Source organism: Macrotis lagotis, chromosome 6, assembly GCF_037893015.1.
Source record: "Macrotis lagotis isolate mMagLag1 chromosome 6, bilby.v1.9.chrom.fasta, whole genome shotgun sequence".
NCBI classification, from domain to species: Eukaryota; Metazoa; Chordata; class Mammalia; order Peramelemorphia; family Peramelidae; genus Macrotis; species Macrotis lagotis.
The window spans coordinates 73,055,952-73,082,793 of NC_133663.1; the positions used below are offsets into that span (position 1 = coordinate 73,055,952).

Here is a 26,842-nt window from a genome sequence, read left to right on the forward strand (position 1 = left end):
TAATAATAATAATAATAATGATAATGATGATGATGATAATAAAGAATGGAAGTATATCTAGCTTCAAAACTCAGCTTTACAATTTTATTGTTTATGTTTCTTTGGGCAAATACTTGACCTCTCTAAGATTCAGTTTCCTTATCTGTAAAATCAGAGAGTTGGATCTGATATTTTCAAAGTTCATTTTTATTAACTGTAACTCTATTAACCTATCAAGAAAGAGCAGGAATGATGGAGGAATTGAAGGTCATGATGAAAGCAAAAGGAATAAAGCATGGAGAAAGATAGGAAGAGAAGAGACTTTGATCAAATAAGTGAATTTTGGATCAGGGATATGGAATACCTGCATGATGACAAGATGAAGGATATTTTTATCCATATATATGTAACTAAGGTGAAATGGAGGAGTAGAAAATGGAAATTAAAATTGAATTTGCTCACATTCACACACACTTTTCTATGTCAGAGGATGGACTTGACTTCCCTCCAAGTCATTGATAAAAATTAAATATTTGAATAGCAGAGAGCCAAAGACAGATTCTTGGGTGACTAAAGACCTTGCTCCAAATTAATTTCCCAATTCCTCAACTGCATTTTGATTGAATCATTCAGTGAGTTCTTATCCTTTCATCTTTTATACAAGAATAGCATGAAAAACTTCCTCAAATACTTGATTTAAGCCAAACTATGTTACCATTTTAAAATTGATTTCTGGAATCCCTAATATTCCATGGAATACAATTTTCTTGTTTTTTCCTACAAATATTTCTAGACTTATGGAAAATTATTTTTCCTATCAAACAGGACCGTGAAACAAAAGAAAGTCAAATTTTAACTGTTTAGATTAGTAAATATTATATTCCTTCTTATTTAATGAGGAATGGAAATTTCAAAATCATGTGACATGTTGATAATAATCAGTTTTCTTCTTTTAAGGTATTATCATGTATAGCCACCCATACCCAGGTGTACAAGACCAAGAACAAGCCACGTAAGTTGACACATTTATCACTAATAACCTTTTTTATACTAGATATCTAACAGAAGAGATAGTTCTTTGAAATTCACTGCTATATATAATTAATGTCAGTCTAGTTTTTCTAGTCTTCTCTGCAAGGGTGCAAAGAAGGGTTGCAGAGAGGAGCTCCTTGATGGCAGACCAATAGCCTTTGTCAGTATAGTCCTTAAATGCCTTTATATTTCACCTTTCAACTAAGTCGCTAAGGATTTGTTCTATTCTTGAGAAGGACATGCTCATTGCATCCATAGTATAACCCAAGAAACCTCAGTTCTTTTCTACTCTTAGATGCTCTTCAGTTATCTTTCAGGGTTGTAGCAGGTTCAGGTAACAGATATTATCTTGGCTACCTCATCTGCAGTTTTGTTGTTGTTGTTGGTGGTGGTGGTGGTGGTGGTGGTGTGTGTGTGTGTGTCTTAGTCAGTTAAACTGTTAGGCATGAATCTTTTTTTCCCCCTTTTCCCAAACTTACACTTCTTGCCTTCTCACTACCTTCTTCCTGGCACAGGATTAGCAGCTTAATTGATATCTTAGTGGCTCTCTCCATCCTGATGGGCTATTCCGTCACCACAGCCAGCTTCGTGACCTATATTGTAAGGGAACATCAGACCAAAGCTAAACAGCTCCAGCACATCTCAGGTATAGGTGTGACATGCTACTGGATCACAAACTTCATCTATGACATGGTAAGTGTGACAAGCAGAGTCAAAACAAGACTGTTTTGGCAAGATGGATCTGGGGGAGCGTCACTGGTTCATTCTGATTTTTAAGACTCATTATTCTGGTTCATGAAAATTATGGCCACAAACTTGTGGGATCTTTGGATTTACACATAATCCTGAAAGAACTAGAGCTGAAGTTCCTAATCTGGAACTCATAAATTAATAAACATATGTATAAGCACAGAGATAGATATACACAGGTATGCATATCCAACAGATATATGTATATATCTACATATATAACAGATATATGTATGTGTATACATATATATAGGATAAATGATTGATAGAAAAATGGGTAGGTAGACAAATTATGTGTGCAGATAGGTATCTGGATAGAGAGATAGATAGGATTGTTAGGTTCTTAGATGGACAAAAAATAGGTAGATATATAATGTATTGGCATAAAGACAGATAGATGGATAGACAGATGGATGGAAGATAGATATAAAATGTATATATAGATGGACAAATTTAAGATATAACTCCAATTTTATAGGTTTCCTTTGCAATCATATGTAATATATTTTATACATTTAAAACCATAATTCTGAGATGAGTCCATAGACTTCACCAAGCTGCCAATGTTGATCATGATACATACAAAAAAACTTAGGAATCCCCAAGTCAGAGGAAGAGCACCTCCCCAAATAAAACCACAGTATAATGCATAGCACACTGGACTTAGAATGATAAAGACCTGTCCTGAAAATTCCCCTTCAGACATTTAGTGTGACTATGAACAAATCACTTTTCTCTTTAGGTCTCCATTTCCTCATATGTAAATGAAAGAGTTTGAATCAAATCGCCTGTCTTTAGTTCAGTACAAAACAAGGTCCTAAGCAGTCTCAGTAAAGAGAGTCAAAGAAAAGAAAGTGAAAATTTACCCTATTCAAATAATCTTAGAACTGCAAAGAACTTTAAATGTCATTTGACCCAACCCCCCTATTTTACTACAGTAAACATGGAACTGAAAATGAGTCTCTTGATTCACTGCCTATTTAGTAGAGGCAAAGAAACTTCCATTTGAGAATACTGCCTATTTAATGGAATGGTGATTTAAATTTGCTTAAATATATCATCAACTAATAAGGAAAATTCAAGATGTAGCTCATGTTTGATTATGGCTTTCAATTAGTAGGGACAGAAAGGATGCATTTTCATTAAGAGCAAATGATAGTCCTGATTGTAGAGACATTCTTGACTCTAACCATAGATATTGTTGGCCAGAAGTTTGGGAAATGCCTGTGTTTGCCTAATAATTATTATAAGAATGGTGGGTAGATCACTGTAAAGATCACTGACTTGTAGTGCTTGAGAGTAATTAAGTGTATATCCATTTTGTTAATGTGTCCAGTGGGATTTTAAATGTGTACATTTTATAAGTCAAAATGAAAATAATAGTGATGGCTTTTTTAGCCTCGATAGTATCTTTAATGTGTTATAACTGTTAATAACATTTAAACCATAGGTGCCTGCACAAGTTCTCTTTAGCTTATAGATTCCATCATTTTCAATTGTCTTCATTCTCATTCAGAAAACTTCTCTCCCAAATTAAATGGCAGTCTCCTCCAATGGTGTGCATCTTGCTGCTAGCTGCTATCAGCATTTAATACCTTTTTTCTTGCTGAGAAAATGCTGTCTTTTATATACCTGTGATTCTAAGAAAACCTGGACCTCAGTCTCCTGCTTACTGTGACTTACTCTGACAACTAGAAATTGTCAAGAAACCACCAGACAGAAGCCCAATGTTCAAAATGAAATCAATATTTTGAAGACTGAATCTAATACTAAGTCTTGAATGTCTTGTCTTTCTCAGTGAATTCCTATCAACAAATAATCCCAGGTTCCCAAGTTTAGAGGCAGAATTATCAGGTATTACTTGAAGAATTTACAAAGTAGATTAATTTTACCTAATATTAGAAGAGACAGACTCTAAAGAGGCAAAATACATGTAACAAAAAGCAAAAACTTCAATTGAAATATATATGTACTATAAATACATATATGTATATATGTTTGTGACTGTAAACACAAAAAAGTTGTTTGAGACCAAAAATATTGATGCCTTTGCACATCAACTTGTTGTAGTCTGCATTCTTAGGCTCCACAGGATATTGAATTTAAAAAATAAATCTTTTACAAACATTGCTCATCATGTTTTACATCTTCCTATAGGTTTTCTATCTGGTGCCTGTTGCAATGTCAATTGGAGTTATTGCTGCTTTCAAGTTACCTGCTTTTTCCAGTGAAAATAATTTAGGAGCAGTATCTCTCCTGCTTCTGCTCTTTGGGTAAGTGTCCTTCCCATGCCTGAAATAAGAATCTGTAGAATGAATGAAAATGCTGAGGAAGGTCAGTAATGAAGCCTAAATCTCATTATTCAATTTGTGATTCACTAAAAGCTGAATTTTATGATTAGTGACTAAAACAGCATGTTATATATATATACATATATATGTATGTATATATACATATGTGTGTGTTTAAGTCATGTTTTAAAAAACATAGTACATGTACAAATTTACTCCTTTATTATTTCCTTGACTCATCTGGTAAAAATAGCACAGAGTAGAATATCTGAAAATAATTAGAACCGTGTGTATATTGATGTGTGTTACTTTTTAATCACTTCTATATCATATTATAACTTGCAAAAAAACAACATACACAGTGACATGATACTGTTTTCTTCTTTGAAGACTGGTAGAAATCACCAAGGCTTGACTAACTGCTCTTTCCATGAATGCATGAGTCTTTGGTGAGCAGCTATACACAATGGATGACCAATCTCTGCTTTGCATTCTATGATACTGAGGCAAAGATTGTTTTTGCAAAGAATGAACTCCACAATTTCTGAAAATATAAGATTTATTCTATCCACTATAAATAATATTTCTTCTTTGTGTATGTATATGTGTGTTAAAATCTCTTAGTAGCATAGCACCATATAGAACTTACATATTTTTCATTAATTTCCCCTGGTATTCTTGACCTTTTGTTCCTCCAGATTCAGAACTTATATCTTTATGTGCTGTGATCCCTTGGTTGTATATTTAATTGTTTGGGGAAAATATCATTATCATTACTGTCACCAAAAAGCATTCATTGTTGGCTAGGATATTTTATCCTTATTATTTCTTATAGTACTCTTCAATAAGGAACACCGACCAGGATTAACTCGATATTATATCAGATGGTAAGGGGCAGTTAGGTGACAAAGCGGATAGAACACCTGCTTTGGAGTCAGGAGGACCTGAGTTCAAATGTGACCTCATATACTTAATACTTACTAGCTGTATGACCCTGGGAAAGTCACTTTAACCCCATTGCCTTGCAAAACAAAAAACAAAAAAAGTTTCTTTAAAATATAAAATTTTGTGTCATTTAAGGAAAAATATTACACATTCTTTATTTTTTTCCTACAATAGAAATGGAGAGACCCAACTACAAAAAATTGCAGCTACCATATTGAACCATATCATTTTAACATTGAACAATTCAAGATATTTGTTGAAGTTAAATATTAAGACATGACTTTAAAATTCCATTTTATAAGGTTTATCTCACTGGGGGAGAGGGCAAGAGATATAGAATGATATAAAACAAAACATTTGATTTGATTAAAAGACATAATTTTAATTCTTGCTATTACTGACCCACAGATATGCAACATTTTCTTGGATGTACTTGCTGGCTGGGTTATTTCATGAGACAGGAATGGCCTTCATCACTTACGTTTGCATCAACTTGTTCTTTGGCATCAATTCAATTGTTTCACTCTCGGTGGTATATTTCCTTTCCAAGGAAAAGCCTAATGATCCGGTGAGATCCTTTATTAGTCTCTTAAATTTCAGTGCATATATCAAAAGATTCAATGTTCACAAATCCAAATTGGAAAAGTTCTTTATATTCTGAGACCTTGAGATAGAGAAGGAAAATGTTACTGAGGGAGTGCTGTTTTGGAAGAAGGATAAATTGGAGTTTTTTGAAATACCTTTGACGACTTACTTCCTACCAAAAACACGGCTTTCTACACAGTGCTAATTTTGGTTTAAAAACATTCATCAAAATAAATTATTTAACACCACAAAGAATAAGCAATAAGTATATAAAGGATAAGTATATCTTAATCAAAATGTTTGTTTTCCAACTATAAGGGGGTTGGATTAAATAGTCTATGAGATCCCTTATAGCTCTACATCTATGATTCTATGGTTTATATCTAACAAATACAGTGGTTAAAAAAAATGAAGCCTTAACATTCCAAACAATCTGAAAAGCATGGTAATAATAATAATAATAATAACTTACATTTATAAAATACTTTAAAACTTTGCTTATTGCACTTCTACATCTATCTGCCCTACATGCAACAGATTTTTTTTATTTGTAAGTTTTTCCAACTATAAGCAACAATAGTTTTCACCAATAATTTTTTGCAGTGTTTTGTTTTGCATTTTTCTCCCTCCCTCCCTTCCCCCTCCCCTGATAGAAAACAATATAATATAGGCTCTACATGTGTAACCAAGCTAAATATAGATCCATATTAACCATGCACACAACAGATTTTTAATAAATATGTTTTGCTTGCTATATAATACACAAATAATTAAACTAACTTTACAAATAAAGAAATTGAGTTCCTATGAAAATGTAATTACTCAAATGGTCACATAGTTAATTAGTGCCTGAGGTTTAAGTTTTGTTGAGTACTTTGCATATATACCACTGAGCAGGAAGGAAATCAGTGCACTGGAAATGAATGATGCAAACATGAAATGATGCAATAAATGATGCAAAAATGAAACATTTTCTTCCCATTGAGATGTAGCATGTCTAACATCTCACACCATCAGAGACTCACAAAATGAAAAAGACCTTATGGAAGTAAACTGCCCAAGGTCTCAGAATTCACTTGCACAGGTTTAATTGAATGCTTATATTCCTTCTTTTCCTAGCTTCCCTGTCACCAAACAGGAATCAATCACTTTGAATCTTCCATATATTATAAAGTTCCTAATGGTAGGCAATTGCCACCATTGTATATAAAACATTTAGCAGCAGATGCACTTTTAAAGGGAAGAATCTAAAGTGAACATCTGCAATATTGTCCTTCCTTCCAAATTACATTTTTGTGTGCCCTATACATTCCCAAACTTATGGATTGATTCTAACTGCTAGACCACATTTATTCTGACTAACAGCCAAAGGCAACTTTAGGAGTATTTCAGTCTTTTCCAAACATGCCAGGCAATCACTTTGGAGCAAATACAAATTCTAAAAGCTAGTTCTAAACCTTAAAAGGTGAACAGCTGCTGTTCTTGATGAATTTGTTTGTCTTGGACTTATGTCGCAAAATAAAGATGTAGGATAGTAATTATTGTTTGAGTATTTATATATTTAATGGGTTTGTGGAGGCACTTGGGTGGGGATTCCTTCTTCTGATGAATGTTGTAAATCCTTTACAACTTGGGGCATAGACTTTGAGAGTTTTGGCTTAGTAGATAGACAGCCAGGTTTGGAGTAAGGAAGACCTCAGACACTTGCTAGCTCTGTGACCCTGGACAGGATTATTTAACCTTGTTTGCCTCAGTTTCTTCATATGTAAAATGAGCTGGAGAGAGAAAAAAACCCAAATGTGGTCACAAAGAGACACACATGACTGAAATGATTAAATAATAAAGTTGAAAAGTTCATCATCCCATGGCTAACCTGGTAATGTGTTTCCAGGTTTAACTAGGCTGATCTTCAGAAAGTAAGAAAGAAAAAAGGCACATAGATATTCTCAGACTCATACTCTAAGCCTTTAGAGCTTGGAAGACCCTTCTAGAATTTGTGATTTACTAGTATGCTATCAAAAACTCAAGCTATGTTGAGCTACTGGAGCAAGCAGTGAAGAATAAGAAATGATGTTGCAAAATTGATCACTAGTGTCATTATTTCAGAATCTCATAGAAATAGAGTAGCAAATACCATTCTTACTTTCTCAGATAAAATTAACCAGCATCAAGTTGGAGTCTTTGCCACTCTGTATTCTCAGAAGCAAAAACCCAAGCTCATTTGGTATTTTTTTTCTTTCAGACTCTGGAACTTATCTCTGAAACCCTTAAACGAATTTTCCTGATTTTCCCACAATTCTGTTTTGGCTATGGTTTGATTGAACTCTCTCAACAACAGTCTGTCTTAGACTTCCTAAAAGCGTATGGGGTGGAATATCCCAATGAAACCTTTGAGATGAATAAATTAGGCGCAATGTTCGTAGCCTTGGTTGTTCAAGGCACTATATTCTTTTTCTTACGACTCCTAATCAATGAGTGGCTGATTAAAAAAATCAGGTAAGGTACCATGGAATAGTTGATATTTTGATCCATGAGGGAACAAGAGACAGAATGGATTGGGAGGGATCAATGTTCCAGTCTTTGTTCTTGAGCTCTAGGCAATTTATTGACTCAAGAAACTTTTGAAATTCCCTTGAGGGTATTATTTTGTAACTGAAAGAATAATTGGGTCATTAAACCAATTGCAGAAGTCAAAAGAAGGATCTTATTTAGGGTGTGGGGTAATTATGGACTTAGAATAAGTTCGGTTTTAGGCATGACAAATATGATATGTTGACATCCCTGCATTGATCATATCCCAGTTAAAATATTTACACTGATAATAGGAAAATGATATTCATATTGGTGATAAGAAACAAGGAGATAAAAATAAATAAGATTATGTTTAATGTGATTAGTGTTTGGGCCAGTTGAGCTGATGATAGAAATCCTGAAAGCCTTCCTATGTACTGGTCCAGAGATAAGCAAATGTTTTTTAAAAAAATAGTTATTATCATAGGAATCACTAGAATTACAAACATTTTATTATCATATCACTAGTAATTATAATAGTATCCAAACATGCATTCTTATGGTTTTTAGATCACATAATATAATAACAGATTAAGAGGAAATAGTGATATTGAACTTTACAATATTCTTTTCAAATCAGAAATAGGTAATGTTCTTTCAAAAGTCACGGTATTGACACAAGTTCATCATTGTCTCTGTTTAGAATCTTACTCAGAGATATGAATTCTTCATCTATGCTGGAAAACAAAGATGAAGATGAAGATGTTCGAGCAGAAAGGATAAGGGTGGAGTCTGGTGGAGCTGAATATGACTTGGTACAACTCCATCATCTCACAAAAACCTACCAACTTATCCACAAAAAGATAATAGCTGTAAATAATATAAGCATAGGCATACCAGCTGGAGAGGTAAGTCACTAGTTCTCTCTCAGTAACGAAAAATGTTTTCATCTTCTTTACTTTGCTTATTAGGAAAAGCAAAATCCGTAATAGATGGAACAAAGATGCTAAAATTTGCTTTTGCCTCTATAGTTTTCTGGAGTTATCAACCACAACATTACAATCCCTGCTCAATTACAGAGTAGATTTTAAAAGACAGATGATATAGGTTCAAATCCCAGACCTACCACTTAACTGCATGACCCTGGGCAAGTCATTTAACCTTATGTGTAAACTGAGGGGATCTAACTAAAATGAATGACCTTTTTTATGTCATAGGACCATTTAACAGTCTAGTAAAGTCAATGAATCCTTCTCAAAATAACATTTAAATGCATAAAGTAAAATATACAGGATCACTAAAAAAGCAATTATGTTGAAATCTAGTTATCAAAATATTTTTAAAAGTCTATGGACACCAATTTGGCCCATGTATTAAATGATTTCTAATATTTTAGAAATTCTAAAGCTGTGATCCTATGATTATCTGTATATCTATGCATTTTGAGGAATTATTTCCTTCACCAGTTTGACTCATTGGAATATATATTCCCAATGTCAGATTTTCCATAACAAAACATGTCTAGATGCACCCCTTTTAAAATCCTACATTACTTTCTTCTTGAAGGGATGGTAATTCACAGGTTTTTATTATGTATGTCTTATGTACAAGGCATGAAAGCCTGGAATAATGGATACAGGATGCATTTGAGAGACTAGAAGTTCAAGGCCTATTTTTATATTTAGGACCAGTCAAGTCATTTAATATTCATTATACCAGGCAATTCTCTAAAACTGTAAATTACAGGAAAGTTGTGAATATGTACATATAGAGGGAATTTTTATTCCATGTCCATTAGAATGATCAATTGGTTCTTGAACCATGAGATGGAGTTTCCCCATCCATGAAATCATAGATATGAAACACTCTTACCTTCTCTATACAAGGCATGGCCAAAATGAAGCAAGTTTAAACATTCCAGTTGAAAAATAGCAGAGTCAGAAAAGATAGGAAAATCGTGTAAAGACTCCTGAGTATTAATGGAAGGTTCTAGGATAAGTCATCATTGAAGAGTAATAGTAGAGAGAAGAGGATTATCATTTATCATGCACCATTTTACACTATGAACTTACAATCTTCTCTGACAGCACAGGATGGTAGGAGTTGGCCGTGACTCTGCTCATCATCTAAGCATTTGGAACAACTGAACTAGAGATTATCTTCTGCCTTGGATTTATGATTCTCCAAAGCAAACAAAATGATTAGTTCAACATCAGAGTCTATTTCATTTTCAACTGGCAGTGGCAGGCGAAACCCTTGCCTGTCTTGACTATTAGATTAGGAGTCCATCAATGAAATTTATTGAACCCTACTCTATACAGAGTACTTCACCTGTTCTAACAGGAGAGATAAGAAAGAGAAAAAGGGAGACAGTGAGAGAGATAAAATGATAGAGAGACAGAGAGACAGAAAGACAGAGACAGAGAGATGGAAAGAGAGCCTTGTTCTCAGTTGCCCTAGTGCCTTTTTATATCAGCTATTCCTGAAATAAAATCCCTTGGTTTCTTCCTTAAAACATGTTTTTAAAATGCTTACAAATGTTTACAAATTTTTATGTTATGATATATTTATATCTATATAAATGTTTATAAAATATTGGGGGAATTAGTGGATTTAGTTAGTGGAAAGTCATTCCTTATTCTGACTGTGTTATTGTTCAGTAATTAATATGTTGGTGATGTTTGTCCTTTATTTTTGAACATCAGGGAGGTGTTGCCTGACAAGCACATGATTGGATTTGAGTGGGGGGGGGCCTATACTAAGTCACCAGCCTCACTTTCTCTGGAGTCATCTGGGTTCAGTGGTCACATATGCATCAGGGATATTGGAGATAGCCCTGAAGGTGAGGTAATCAGGGTTAAATGGCTTGACCAAAGTCACACAGCTAGTAACTGTCAAGTGTCTAAATCCATATTTGAACTCAGCTCCTCCTGATTCTAGGGCAGGTATTCTTTTCACTGCACCACATAGTTGCCCTAATATTATATGCTGGTAAGACAGCCTGGAATGATTATTGTATTGTTATGTGCTCTTTCCACCTCCACTGAAATCAGAATATATTTTAAAAAGACCAATATTGGTATTTCTGCTTACTTCTGTTATTTCCACCCAGGTTTCTTTATTCTAAATTGAGTGGGTTTGAAGTAAATACCTTCATTTGGGGAATTTAGAGGATAGTCAACAAGAAGTTATTGAATATTTATCATGCAATATGCATTATATGTAGAGGCAACTAGGTGATAGAGTTGATAGAGGACCAAACCTGGACTCAGGAAGACCTGAGTTCAAGTTTGCCCCGAAACACTTACAAAGCTATGTGATCCTTGGTAAGTCACCTACATCCCTGTCTGTCTCATTTTCTTCAATTTTACATTGGGGACCAAAATGGTACCTACCTCAAAGGGTTGCTGTAAAATAATGAGATAACATCCATAAAGTTCCTGACACATTCTAGAAGCTAAATAAATTCTCATTCCTTCCCCCACATCCCACTCCAAATATTAAGGATACAAAGAAATCCAGGACCAGTCCTTGACTTCATGGAACTTAAATTCTAAATTAATGCTACAAACCAGATATAGACTAATGGTTTGAAGGAAAAGATAGTAGCAAAAAGAAAAATTTCTAGACTGAACCATTTAGCAAAGTCATGATTTTGTCAACGAGAGCCAATCTATAAATCTTCATTATTTTAGTTAGGTCAGCAAATTCTTTTTGTGGTACACTTTCAAATGAAGTATTAGAACATAGATTTCCAAACAATATTTCCTACCATTAAATATAGTTGTTTTCAATCATTTTCAGTCATTCTTGACTCTTCATTACTCTATTTGAGATTTCCATGGCAAGGATATTAGAGAGGTTTGTTGTTCCTTTTCCAACTCATTTTTTAGATGAGGAAATGAGGCAAACAGGGTTAAATGATTTGCCCAGGATTCCACAACTAGTGAATATCTGAGGCTGGATTTGAACTTAGAAAGTTGAGTTTTCTGGACTTCAAGCCTGGTACACCAGTCATTTCACCACATGGCTGCCTTAAGTATGGTTGTACCTTAACATAATATGTTAAAGAAGTACACCTTAAATGTATATGAAATGAAATTGCCTAAAAATTGGCAATGATGTGATTTGTAACTCAGGAGGATCAAGCTGAGGTTGAAAAGAGCAATTAATATGTCCTGATATACTTATTTATCCTGAATCAGAACCTAGTGCCTTAAGTTAAATGACTCTACCCTCCTATTTTGGAAGCTGGATATGACTGAAACTGTCGTTTAATTCTTTTTTTGTTGTTGTTTTTGCAAGGCAGCAGGGGTTAAGTGATTTGCCCAAGATCACACAGCTAGATAATTATTATGTGTCTGAGACCACATTTGAACTCAGGACCTCTTGACTCCAGGGCCGGTGCTCTATCCACTGTGCCACCTAGCTTCCCTGTTATTTAATTCTTGGGTGTTTAATTAATAATAAACATGTTCATAGTATTTTACACAATTACACAATAAAAGAAGTATATTATGGGTGGTTAGATGTCACATGCTTGGCCATTTATATTGAAATATAAATCATAACATTGTGAAAAATGGGGTAAGTATTTAAATCAATAGATTATATTTCTGTAATTCATTAAAGTTTATAGACAATTTCCTATAATAACCCTGTGAGATATGTGGTGTGGAAGATATTCTCTATTTTACATAGCAAGAAACTGAGATTGAGAGATTTTTTATTTAACACATAATTAATAAGTATCAGGGCTTGGCAGCAACTTACATAATTTTAACCATCTGAAAGTATTTCCATTGGCATATCTTTTTCTAATAACTGACTTTGTTAAAATCAAAATAAGAAGGAATATTATATCATTGTATACTAGAAACTCTTTGTGACTATGCAAATATTGTTCTCAAACCAGTGTTTTGGCCTCCTGGGAGTGAATGGAGCCGGGAAGACCACTATCTTCAAAATGTTGACTGGAGACATCATTGCATCAAGTGGAAAAATTCTGATCAGAAATCAAACTGGGTATGTAAAACTAGTATTCTAAGTAGCAAAGGACAACTCTAATGAGAGACAAAATTGAATTACCTGGTTCCCCACTTGGCTATGCCAATGACTTAAAAAAGATTTAGGTGAGGAACTACTGAAATAAAGAAAAATATGTACAATTATTGTAGTAATAAGGATGTAGGTTTTTGTGAGAACACTGGACCTGGAGTCAGAAAGAACTGAGTTCAAATCCAGTCTCAGACTAGGTATGTGACCCTGGGAAAATGATTAAAAAAACTATCTGCCTCAGTTTCTTCATCTGAAAGTGGGGATGACAATAATCCTCCCTGGACTCTGAGAGTTGTTGTGAGGATAAAAATGATAATGTTTTCAAATGCTCTTTGCAAATCTTAAAGTACTTATAATTCTAGCTATTATTATTAAAATTATTCAAAAAGTGAACCACTAACTATATAACACATTTCCCCCTTCAGTTCATATAAGCTACCAAATGAGATGTATGCTATTTAAGCTGATCTCTCTCTCTCTCTCTCTCTCTCTCTCTCTCTCTCTCTCTCTCTCTCTCTCTCTCTCTCTCTCTCTCTTTCTCCTTCTCCTCCTCCTCCTCCTCCTCCTCTTTTGATCCCCATGATTCAGAAACCTGGGTCGAGTTGATACACACTATTCATCAATTGGCTACTGCCCACAGGAAGATGCCTTGGATGATCTGGTGACTGTGGAAGAACACCTATACTTCTATGCCAGAATACATGGAATTCCAGAGAAAGACATAAAGGAAGTGAGTTTGTGATTGAAAAGCTGAGTTCATTGGGAAAAAATGTTCCATATTCCTACCAATTTGATAAATGAAAACTATTGTATTGCCATCATAATGAGAAATCAGGTTTTAGCAGTGCCCTTCAGTTCTATGATATTATTTCATTTAGAATTTGTTCTTAATGTGCTTGCTGAACATTTGCATTCCAAATATTAGAAGTTAGGGTCAAAGGTGCAAGAGTATAGACTTCATTTGGGCTTTAAATATTTTGTAAGAGCAATGTTGAAAGAGGAAATAAGCATCATATCTTTCAGGCTTTGGGTTTCAGATTTGAAAACTCTTTGAAAAGCATCTGCTTGGTTCTCATTCCTCAAATGCCAAATAAAGGATCACATACCTACAGGGGTCCTTAGCTGAGGTTTGCATTGGTACCTATGCATAATTTAGTACTTAGATAAAGATAAAGATAAAGATAAATTTTGAGACCTTTGTATTGGCCTTAAGATTCCTAGCCCATGTTCACTACTGATTAGCTCTCTGGGGAAACTCGCTATAACTCAGTTAAGGCATCTCAAAAACCAAAAACAAAACAAAACAATCCTACAACTTTCTTGGCATCAAAATTATCAAGCAATTCTTTAAAGATAGAAATTAATTTTAAAATAAAGTTAGGATATATTCAAAATGGGTACTTATTTACCCAAGTAATTAAACTATGTAGGAAGGAAATTTGAAATTTTGAACAATTAGAGTGGTTTTCATTTTGATTTGATGATCAAATAGAGTAGTTTCCATTTTGATTTGGTGATGAACTACACTTTTCTACCTATTAAACATATAAAGATAAAGATATAAAAATACCTATAAAGATATAAATATGCTTGTCTCCTGTTAAGGTTCTAGAGGATGTGCCTTTTTTTTAGCTTGGAGTTCTTTTGGGGTTTTTTGCTGGCATAATTTTACAGTAGAATTACCAAGAGCATCCCTTGAGTAAATATCATCCTGTAGATAAGGGTTGGATTTAGATGACTTCAAAGGTTTCTTCCACTTCTCTCTGTGATATGCTTCTTTGGCTCAAATATATAAAGAAATTCAAGCTTACTTGGAATATAATACTTACAAGAATATAATTTATATACATATATAATAAATGCATATATACTTATTTAACATAGCTAAATTTTAAATTTTTTTCCATTTTGATAATTCCTGAAATCCAATATATTCCTCTTGAAAAATTTCTCTTTAGTCTCTTACTAGGAAAGGGAGCAACCAGCTTTTACATATAGATATAAGTTCCCACTAAAAATATCAGGATTTCCCCCTAACCTGTGAGGTGGTTATTAGATTCTGCCATGATTTATTTATGTTTGTATCTATTACCTATTTGCAATTTAAATTATTTTACATACTATCAACTTTTTCAAAACATTATTCTTATCTTTCTTCCTAATTATTTGTACAGAGCTTCAATAGTTTCCAAATTTCACCTCTAAGATTTTATTTAGGCTGAAAACAATTCTGAAAGTTTACTCAACAGAGGGGCAAGTATCAATGGAAAAGGCACATACAGGTCTTGTAACAGAGACTTAAATATATTTTCTAGGCATGGATGCTGATGCAGTGTGATAAAGTATCAACTGCCCTAGGTCTTTTGTAAAAGAAACATCTAGGAGTGAATGGGTATATATTTTTCTGATCATTGGTCCTGAATGCTAAGATGAGTATTGAAAGATGCGTGGAATGAAAATTAGAAGCAAGACATGTGAAGGGTCAAAACTAGAATAGTGTAATCTAGGCTACTTTGGGGCTTGAAATATGGGAGCTGGGTCATACTGAAGTAGATGCTCTAAGCATATCGGTCAATCAAAAGAAAATGTCACTGAAGGAAATCTCTGGACATGTTTACTAATCATTTTAAGAACTATTACTGGAATTCCTGGGCTGAAGAGTGATATGTTTTCAACAGCAATTACCCAGTTTTTACAAATGAAAGTATTACAGTTTCCCTTTAATTGGCTTGACAAGCCAGGTTTGCAAGGTAATAGAGAGCTGACCTCAGAATCAGGAACAGAGGTTAAATTTGGCCTCTACCACGATGGCTGTGTCACCCAGGCTCTGAGTCACTTAACTTATCAGTGCTCCAGGAGACTGTCTATGACCAAAAGCTATAGTCATGGTGCCAGTCTGCAGTGATAGAGAGAATTACTCCTTAAAAATTCTATATATCAATGAAGTCATAAGTCCAGTCCATATCCCAGCTCCTTACCATATTTTGTGGTTCCTTGCTTATTTAATTGAAAACATTTGTTTCAAACTTAGAACTTTATAGAGTAGATAGTTATAGGAAAAGGAAAGGAAGGGATGGGAACATACATTTATTAAGTGTCTACTATGTCCCAAGCATTCTTCTAAGTGCTTAACAAATATTATTTCATATGGGAAGAAAAAGAGAAATTTATATGATAATTTTGCCGTTTATTTGAAAGTAACAGCAAGTTGTACATGGTAAATTTGCAGTTTCATGTACAATTACCTTTTTTGTACTTTATTATGGAAATGCTTGTTTTATTTTATATATTAAAAATAAAATAAAATAAAACTAATATCTCATTTAGTTATAAAAAAGACACTTTGCATTTCTATTTTAAAACTTCATCAGTCTTTGTTATGTGTCAGTTTTAAGTGTTATACTCTGGTAATCTCAGTTTTATTAATGTTTTGGGGATCAAAGAATCATAAGCAGAGAATTAAAAGAAACCTTAGAGATAATCTAATTTAACTCGAACCTAAATCATAGAGTCCTTTTATGATAGCCCCCAACCAGTGAACATTCAACTCCTGTTGAAGCTTTTGATCAATTGAGAATTCCCTTTGGGATATCACCAATTTGGGAAAATGGTCTCCTACTATTGACCCCCAAATCTACCTCTTCTTAAAATCCAATCATCCTTTATAGTACTTCCCTGTAAGCTCCCAAAGACAAATTCCTTTTTCTACTTTTTTGTAAAGTATACTTGTATGTGTGAGTGTGTGTATAAAGAAAGGTGCTCTATTTTCTTTTTCTTTTTTGTTTTTTCTGCAGAATGTTTATAAACTTCTTTGGAGACTTCAGCTGATGCCTTATAAAGCAAAATCTACATCTATGTGCAGCTATGGCACAAAAAGAAAATTATCGACTGCAATTGCTTTGATTGGGAAACCATCGATTCTACTGCTGGTAGGAGAATAGTTAAGGCTTCTAAACTTTAGAGAAGGCAGATCACATCTTCACGAACTCAGGGATCTTTCTTTTCTATCTATACATTTTATCTAAATCAATTAGCATCAGAGATCAATTTTGCACTCAAATAGGATGTTAGAAAAGATACATTCTTTTAAAAGTCTAAGCCTCTGTGTGGATTTCAGCAGAGTAATAGGATGTTTCATGAATAATTTCTGGGAATTCAGACTAGTAGATTTAAGGCCAGAGTTTAATAGGGTTTAATTGCTAGTTAATGAAAAGGTCATCTTTTCTCTTTTTCCCCCTACTTTTTTCCTACCTACAGATTGCAAAAGTTATTACAGTTTAATTATGATCTTCCACTAGCTATAGAATATTTCTACTCTTTTTTAATAAGTCCTATCTGACTTCTTTGATGCTAATCCAGTTTTTGTTTCAGTGCTATAGAATCCACTACCTTGAATTGCCCTTCATAACCTTCAGGAATCTTCTCTATCAGAATCTGAATATCAGCAAGGACTTTCTATTTTCTGGATTCCACCCACCTTGTTCAGTCATTCTCATCCATTAGCTATGAAGTCTATTCTTTGCCCCCTTCCCATTCTCAGTAATAAATTAGTTTCCCCCCATAAGGACACTAAAAGTTGTTTTCCTTAAATATCTAGGTTTTGCACCACCCTATTCTGTAAGTCTGCCTAAACTAAGCTCTTTAAGAGTCTGCTTACATTTTCATCTCACCTGGGTCTCTGCCTTGCTTAGATCTCTGAAGCAGTTTCTACAATCTAGATCTTTTTGGTTACTTTATTTTCTCAGTGAACAAAATTATTTCTAACCAATTCATGTAGGTTTTACTTTATCATTGCTTCTTTTAGAATTTCACTGTCCTTTACTCTGAAAAAAATGATAGGAAATGAGATTGGCTAGAGACATTCTACCAATACTTTCTAACAAAGAAAGAACATTTTTTAAAATAAAAAGATTTTTGTCTAAATTTGGATCTTATGGCTGATTTACTATTGAGAAGTAATGTGATATAGTATATACAGAGAATTTGGAATCCAAAAAGACAGGGTTCAATCCTGACTCTGACACTTAACTAGCAGTGAGATCCTGATAAAGTACCTAGCTCTCTGGGTCTCAATTTCTTCATCTCAAAAATAAAAGGGTTGTACTTGTCTTCTAAAATTTGCTTCATGATCTAAAAGCTATGAAACTATGTTTCAATGGTAATGTATACATAATCTCACCCAAAGTTAAATGATCGCTTAGGGTTCAGTAAGTATTAATGAAGTTGATTGGTCCCTAGCAGAGCTATTTAGGAATAAAGAAGTACTACATGTGGGGCAAGTATGAAAAGCTTCACCTAGGGCAGATGACAAAAGATGAAAAGAGAGAAATAGATCAGAAGAGAAGATATCTTTTGACCTTTTAGTTAACTCTTTAGCTAACTAGGTGTCAATCTCTGTTGTTTCTATGATGATCAGAGATGACAATTCCTGTCCATGCCGTCTAGATCTGATTCTCTGTGGTAAAGCCCTGCTCAACCCCCTAGTGTAGGCTCTCATCCTTGGATGTCCAGATGATACAACCAGTGGTGTGAGCTTATATACTGAACTGAATGAAAAGTATTATAGATTCATCCAGCAAACACATAGATCATTTATTCACAAGGATGCTCTCCTTTTAGAGACTTCTAAATCCTGGAAGAGCCCTTGTTATTATCCTTGTTGTTTGACTTGTGTTCTTGAAGAGATCTATGACATCAGGAAAGTGATGCTTTGACTTGCAAGTGAATTGGATTTGAGTGAAGGGGTGCTATGTAAAGTGACCAACCTCACTTGCTCCTCCATAGCCATGAGTCCAGTGGCAGGATATAGATCAGGTAGACCAGAGATACTTATAATGTCTACAGCTATGTATAATTAAAATCTTATAAACTAACTTGAATTTAGTTATACTGTGGGTCAAATAATTTTCTCAAAAGGCTGGACTAGATCCAGAGAGTATAAGTTTACTGGTAAAACCTTCCATTCAATACAAACCTGATTTTTTTTAACAATTAAAGCTTCCTAATAAGTGGAGTGAGTTACACTGTGAAGTCATAAAGAGCCTATGATTGGAAGTATTTAACATAGGCTGTCAACCAACAATAGAAGAGTTTCTTTCTAAAGTGAAATGGAACTAGATGACCTTCATGATGCCATCCAGCTCTGAGGTCCTATGAAATCAGACCCCAGAGGATCTTAATGAGCAATACAACTTACTGCAACTCCCACCTAGAAACTCACTGCACAGGCTTTTATCTTTCTCAACACCAGTCCTATAATGGAATCCTAGGGTCATAAGCATTTTTTAAATGTAAACAAACCATACTTAGAGTCTCCTGTGGGATAAGAGAGATGAAATGGCTTTGAAAAGCTAAAGGAACTGTACAAATGCATTTCATTGATGAATCAGGCTGAACCTCACCAAATTAGATGAGAAAGTGGCAAAATGTTTTATGTGTTTTTGTATAAACATAATCTTCAAAAAAGATAAATGGCCCTTGCATGGGAAAAGTCATCTTGGGTTTAACCAATTCCTAAAACCTTACATTCCTTTTTAAAATGGATTTTATCCAAAGAAGGTAGCAAACCAAACCTTATTATATCCTTAGGTAAATTCCTTCTAGAAATAGCAATATATCTGCCTAATGCTAGTCTATGAGATTATGTTAGGATTTATTACTTTCTTTGGCAATTACCTATTTGCTATATGGAATCCATTTTCAAAATGTGATTTATACTTTTCATCTTAATTATTTGAGCAGAACTTTATTTCCCTTTTATGATCATTCAGCAAACATTTGGAAAGCAACTACTGTGCTAGATGCTGGTGATGTCCTAATCAATCTATGATCTCATCAGTATGGTATGTTCCTTCCAATAATGTAGAATGCAGCCCATCCATTCCTGCCCTTCCTGGGTAACTCATATCCATGTTATCCCACAAGTTGTCCACAGCATGTCCAATCTAGTATACTGAGACCTTCCTCCCTTTCTCATTACATATGGGGGCAACACTATTGGAGAATATGAGCTGTCTCTTGGTTATTCCTTACTCTTGTCACCTTCCCAGACCATCCTTTTTGGTCATATAGATGCCATCATTTTCTAGTCCTTCTTCTTAGTTCCTCAACTAGCCTGTGTTATAGCCTTCTTACATTCATTATATATGCCATTACTGCTTTCTAATCATTTATAGACATATGACATATATAATGTATTGAAATTCTAAAAAAGAACCATTGTTTCAGGGAGAAGTTGTGAGTATTTAAAGAAGTTTTGAAATTTCTTTGCTTTTCTTTTTGTTTATAATTCCCCTTTGTTTTAATTTTCTTTAATGAATCACCTTCTAATATGGCAGTAGTCTCTTAAATTCTCTGTGCCTGAAACCTCTCTACTCTCTAATCCATACTCCAAACATTTGTCAATGTATTTGCTGTTCCTGAAGCACATACCTAATCATGACACTAAAATTCTCTTACTCAATAAACTTCAATGACTCCCAAGTACATCTAAGGTTAAAGACAAATTCATGTTTAGAATATAAATACTTTCTCAGTCTAGTTCCAATCTACTTCCCAAGGCTTATTTATATTAGTTCCTCTCTAATTTATGGTTAAGTTAAAATTAAATTTAAATGACTTCTTGCTATTCCTCCTACACAACATTCCATTTCCTATCTTCATGTCTTTTCATCTCATTTCTACCTCTAAGTATACCTAGCTTCCTTCAAAATTCATAATAGCTCAAAAATTACCTACTTAGGGGCCTTTCTTGAGCTCCTCAGCTGCTAATCCTCCCTCCCCTTAACCATGTATTCCTTTTGTATATTCTTAAATGAATACATGTTTTCTTTCCTAATTGAATTTATTGATGGCAGGACCTGTTTAAATGTTGTCTTTGTACCCCTGGGACATTTAATAAATAATTGTTAATTGTTTGAATTCCATTTACCCATCTGAAATATCTATCAAATAGACAGAGAAATATAGTTAGATATAGCTATATGGATATATAGATATGTATGCATGTACATATGTATACATATCTTTGAGTTCATACACTGTGTACATATACATGTATATATTTATACATATGGCCTTATATCTTATAATGTATGTTATATAGATCTATCATATATATTTGGACATATATAATAGATATATGTCTATATACCCATAAATGCTGTGCATTATATATATATATATCCATAAGTAATATATACATCTATTTAGGGTTATAAAACAAAAGGAATACAATTTTCTTAAGGACACATTCATCTTTTGTATATTTTCTTTGCCTTATAACACCATCTTGGTATATTAAGAGGTATCATGACAGAACACTGGGTATAGAAATACCCAATTCAAGCTCTTTTATTGTCATCTGACAGTTTTGACCATAGACAAGTACTAGCCTCTCTGAGTCAAATAATATCCTTTTAAAAATAAAGGTAATATTTTATACCGACATTTTCTTAGTCTCTCTGAGCCAAATGTTCCTCATTTAGAAAATAAGGGTACTATTTTATACTGGCTAGTACATTGCAGTAATAATAATAATAATACACATCTTGAAAGGGCATTGTAAAACAAATGCTGTATAAATTATAAAGTATCAGTTATGCTTGTGCCATTTTTGTCAAAGAGATCACAGTTGAATAAATAATGAGAATTTTTTTAAAAAATCTTTCCCAGATGGTAATTGGGAACCAGTAACAATTATCATTCCAAAATTTCTTTCCCTTTCCAAGCACTCTTACTCATCATCTCATTTCTTTGTGTTGCAACTACAGAGTATATTCTCATCAACAATAATAAACAGCTCTGCAATCAGAAGTGTCCTGACAATTTGGCTCAGGTCATGTGACATAGGGACAAAGCCTAAAATTCTGGCCCTCAGATCTGGACCTGACCATGCAAAAAGAAAAGTGCCAACCTTATTTTGTCAGGCAATGAGGTAGAAATTCGACCAAAGTAGAGTAAAAAGGTGTCATTTTTATATTGTCACTTTGGGGAATGGAAAGACAATTTAAAATGATTAATCTTGGTACTTCCTGACAGCTGCAAAAACAAGCCTCTGGAACCTAAAATGAGTTAGTCATAGGATTTCATTAAGAGAGTTCAGGTCTAGGGAAGCCAGATGTGGTGATGATTCATGTAAGGCATATCATTCAAAAATCAATTAATTTGATTAATTACTTTTTCTGGGATTTTTTTTTTATTAAGGATGAGCCAAGTTCTGGAATGGATCCTAAATCTAAACGACATCTCTGGAAGATCATTTCAGAAGAAGTACAAAACAAATGCTCGGTGATCCTTACTTCTCACAGGTAAACTAAATTGTAGAAACTTGGAGATCTAAGACTATGAATTCTGGGATCTCTCCTCACAATGATATTCATGAAAATAACCAATTAAAATATTTATAGTCAATTGAAAATAAGAATTTGTTGACTGCTTTCATATATACACAAAAATGTGCTAGGATGCATGTGGTGGCAGATTTAAGAATAGGCAATGAAGTCACCTTGGAGATATAGGATCCAAATCATCATCTATTTAAACTTAATTATATGTGTGTGTGTATATATATATATATATATATATATATATATATATATATATATATATACATATATATGTATGTATAGATATAGATATACACAAATGTATTTAGTGTATCTGTTTAAACTTAATGACTGTTTAATTGTTTCCTAAGACAAATATATAATGTAAAACTAAATATTCAACTAAAGATTAGATTCAAAGAGGATGCGGTTAACATACTCTTTAACATAAAGTAATTATATGCCAAGACCATACTTATAAATTTTAAAACTATAGGGAAAACTGTTAATGGTATCATGGAAAAGAAGAAAGTTGGCATTGATTTCAGGAAGACTTGGATTGAAATCTTGCCTCTGAGATACGGGTTGTGGGAACTTGAATAGACAACTTAATTTTAGAATGCTCCAGCCATCTCTCTGGGACTGAAAGTTGCAAAATTATTGCTGATTTTCATTAATGTATGGAATATCCTAGCTGGGAATTTCCTACATCAATAAAATCACATATTCCCCCCCCACCCCAAGTCCCAAAGGGTCTATGGCCATATTTTATAATCTGCTGTTCAGTGTTTAATGCAGGAATTTGTAGAAATAGGACCCATCCACCCCAAATAGTTATCCTGTTCATTTAAAGGGATGGGGTTGGAATTTGGAGAAGAAAACCACTTTGTTTTCTTTTTCCATGAGTCATTGACTAGAAGAGCTGTCCATTAGCACCAGACTAGTCAACATGTATTTAATTGACTGTTTCTTGTAAAAGCCAAGGATAAAGGGATCCCACAGAACTGGATGCATTCTCTTCTCCCTGTCTTTATTGATTAAACAAAAAAAAAGGTACTCCTGGGCAGTGATTTGGCTCAGTGAAGAGAAAGACATAAAATCAAGCATCTGGTCAAGAATCAAATTTGGTCTGAGACACTTACTGGCTGTGTGACTCAGGAAAAGAAAATCACTTAATTGTCTGCCTCAGTTCTCTCATCTGTAAAATAGGGGTAATTGAGTACTTAGAACTGTGAAGATCTAAAATGAGACATAAAGAGCTTTACAAACCTCAAAGTTCCAAACAAATGCTAGCGATCATTATTGTTACTATTATTATCATTAGTATTAATTTGAGAATATAAGTAATCACTGTTGCTTCAGAAATACTAGAAAAGACACTTTCCTTATTGAGTCCTAAAGCTACTATTTGGGGTCTCATCCTCTGCCACTGATAATTAACTGGATAGAAAAAAAGTTCTATCTAGGAGCCAAGCCCTTCTAAATAGGTCAGTATCTTCATTAGTCTGTGTTCCTTTGGCTCTCTTCTGGCCTTCAGCTGGTAAAATTTAACCAAAAATGCTTCTAAATTAATAGATTTTGAAACAAATAGGGAGACAGGAAAGGAAAGAGGATCATATCATAATAAACTTAGACCTAGAAGCCATCTCAGAGACCATCTAGTCAAACGTCCTCATTTTAAAGATGAAGAAACTGAAATAAAGAGAACTATGGTAACTTGCTCAAGGTCACACAGCTTGTAGGGGAATATTTGATAAGATATTTGAACTCAGTTCCTCTGATTCCAGAGACAATAAATAATCTTCCACTTTTGGTGGAAAGTGGGGAAGGAAACTGAAACTGTGGCAAGAGAAAAGAAACCCCCTTCAGCACCAGGGGCAGATCCTAGGTATTGCCGTAGAGGACAGCTTTCATAACTCTTCCCTTTATCTCACCCTAGCCTCCAACTTTTGGCACATTGTGACTCAACCACCCTAAAATACAGTCCATCCTTAATCCCACTCTCTTTTATTCTTGTATTTCCTGTGGTGACTCAAGGTTACTATTCTAACATAATCTTTACTTATTCACCTCTTTCCTGAACCAAACACCTTAGATCTTGCAACCCAAATTCCTATTCCCCTAACTCTTTAAGATCAGATCACTTAATAAAGGTCTGCTTCTGATTCTCCATATTTGTCCTCACTTCTATGGAAACAAGAATCCACAGGGCACAGGAAGACCTGATCCCAGTGAGATTTAAAGGTTATAGATACCTTCTCTCAAGGGATCAAAAAACTGTAGTTCCTTCAACTACCATTAAATTTTAAGTTGGGAAGGCAAAAGTTAGAGGGGAGATACAAATAATTTGGAGAGGAGGATTTTTAAAAGATGAACTGTCAAGTGCTGAAAGAACTAATAACTTTAATAATCTGGGGAATCAGGAACAGATTCTATTTGGAAATGAGGATAACAGCAAAAGTACAAAAGGGAACAAGTAGATAATGGGTTAAGAGGAAAGTGGTCAACATAGCAGGAAGAATCACCACAATTCCAAAAGTTCATAATTGAAGTCATTATTTTAGCTCATTAAAAGCGCAGATAATCGAAGGTAAGCATGTAATTATATTCTTGCTATAGAAAACTGAAGCTTGTTCCATTTTTGTTTTTCAGCATGGAGGAGTGTGAAGCCCTCTGTACCAGATTAGCCATTATGGTGAATGGAAGATTCCAATGCATTGGTTCTTTACAGCACATAAAAAGCAGGTTAATAATAACCAGTAGATTGTTTCTTAAATGGGTCTAGATATGGGTTGGACTCTGCTTCAAGGATTATCTGAGTTGCCTAGTATACAATAAATTGGGAAAATGGAGTGAGAAAGCCAATCATTTCAAAGAAATTACTATCTTCCCCTAAAATTTTAAAAATATTTGTTTTGGGTTTAGTTTACTTTTTAAAACCTGACAAAAAGAGAACACCTAAAATTTATAGAGATTAGTTTTTCTCATGACAATCATTGAGGAAAAATAGGTATGTACTGAGGAAGCAGACCAAAGAATCTATAGTGTTATTTTATAATTCAGGTTGAGTTGAACTTTGACAAACACATTAAATTCTAGACTTGACAGCATGTTAATTACCATTTTCTCTAGCTCTTTCACAAATTGCTTTATAGTTTTGCTACATTTGAAGTTTGTAAAGGGGAGGATTTTATATCTGGAAATAAACATAAGTACTTTATTAATATTGTAATACTAAAATTGATAACCTATGATCACTGGGGGATTTACCTTTATGGATGTGAGTAAGAAGCTAGGTGGTGCCATAGAATATAGAGTGCCTGTCCTGGAGTCAGGAAGACCTGAATGCAATTTTGAGCTCAGAGATTTAATAACTGTTTTACTCTAAGCAAGGCACTAGAATTGTTTGCCTTAGTTTCTTCAACTGTTGAATGTGGATAATAATAATCAATATCAATATCAATATCAATAATTATTGTGAGAATGTAATGAAATAATATTTGTAAAGTGCTTTGCAAACCTTAAAATACTCTATAAATATCAACTACTAAGTATCAGCAATACAATTAATATTTGATATATTTTCACACACACACACATATAAATCAAATTTCAGAATATATCTTCCTATCCTATTTCATAACAACACTACTTTACTGTAGCACAAGAAAGTATTCACCAGAGAGGAGGGAAGATGAAAAAAGACCCGATAAGTTTTCCAGGTTTTGTGAAGTTTATTGTTGTTGCTATTTATGGTAAGAGTTACATGCTCTTGTTTTGATTGGAAGTGATGATAGCAGCAAAGGTCCAGAGGTGGGAACAAGTAAGGTAAAGGATTAAGAGGGAAGGGTCAACATAGTAAGAAGGATGCAGCATTGGACATTCCTGAAAAAAGGTGAATTCTGCTTTCAAATGTTTTCTATGATCATTCAAGAGATAAAGGGAAATGTTAAATAGACCACTGGTATACCATCACAATTCCTAAAGTCCAATAAAGAAGTAACTATCATTGAAGAAAGAAAAAATACTATTTTAACTTCCTCTGATGATGGAACGATTGGATCTAAAGAAATATGCTTCTCTAGTCACTAATTCACTTTCAAATTAGAAAGGTCAACACTAAAGTTGCTATCAAATTACTAAATCATGGGGCAGCTAGGTGGTGCAGTGGATAAAGCACTGGCCCTGGAGTCAGGAGTATCTGGGTTCAAATCCGGTCTCAGACACTTACTAATTACCTAGCTGTGTGGCCTTGGGCAAGCCACTTAACCCTATTTGCCTTGCAAAAACCTAAAAAAAAATTACTAAATCATCTTTACCATGAAAAGTCAAGAATTTTGTAAAAATATTGATATTTTCTAAATG

At 33.9% G+C, this 26,842-nt stretch overlaps 1 protein-coding gene and 1 long non-coding RNA gene across 2 annotated transcripts in view; one reads left to right on the forward strand and one right to left on the reverse strand.

Annotated features, from left to right (window-relative positions):
- Positions 1 to 1,636, reverse strand: part of LOC141490977 (uncharacterized) — a 30,575-nt gene extending 28,939 nt beyond the window's left edge. The window contains exon 1 of the long non-coding RNA XR_012469412.1: positions 1,491 to 1,636. This is a non-coding gene — a long non-coding RNA (uncharacterized LOC141490977). The remainder of the gene's footprint in view (positions 1 to 1,490) is intronic.
- The window catches only part of ABCA12 (ATP binding cassette subfamily A member 12), a 231,375-nt gene that overhangs the window by 198,528 nt on the left and 6,005 nt on the right, over positions 1 to 26,842 (forward strand). Inside the window, exons 40-50 of the mRNA XM_074191440.1 lie at positions 937 to 991; positions 1,527 to 1,704; positions 3,919 to 4,034; positions 5,406 to 5,565; positions 7,825 to 8,078; positions 8,797 to 9,001; positions 13,009 to 13,118; positions 13,740 to 13,881; positions 16,946 to 17,080; positions 22,356 to 22,459; positions 25,130 to 25,222. Of these exons, the coding sequence (XP_074047541.1) occupies positions 937 to 991; positions 1,527 to 1,704; positions 3,919 to 4,034; positions 5,406 to 5,565; positions 7,825 to 8,078; positions 8,797 to 9,001; positions 13,009 to 13,118; positions 13,740 to 13,881; positions 16,946 to 17,080; positions 22,356 to 22,459; positions 25,130 to 25,222 (1,552 nt within the window). The remainder of the gene's footprint in view (positions 1 to 936; positions 992 to 1,526; positions 1,705 to 3,918; positions 4,035 to 5,405; positions 5,566 to 7,824; positions 8,079 to 8,796; positions 9,002 to 13,008; positions 13,119 to 13,739; positions 13,882 to 16,945; positions 17,081 to 22,355; positions 22,460 to 25,129; positions 25,223 to 26,842) is intronic.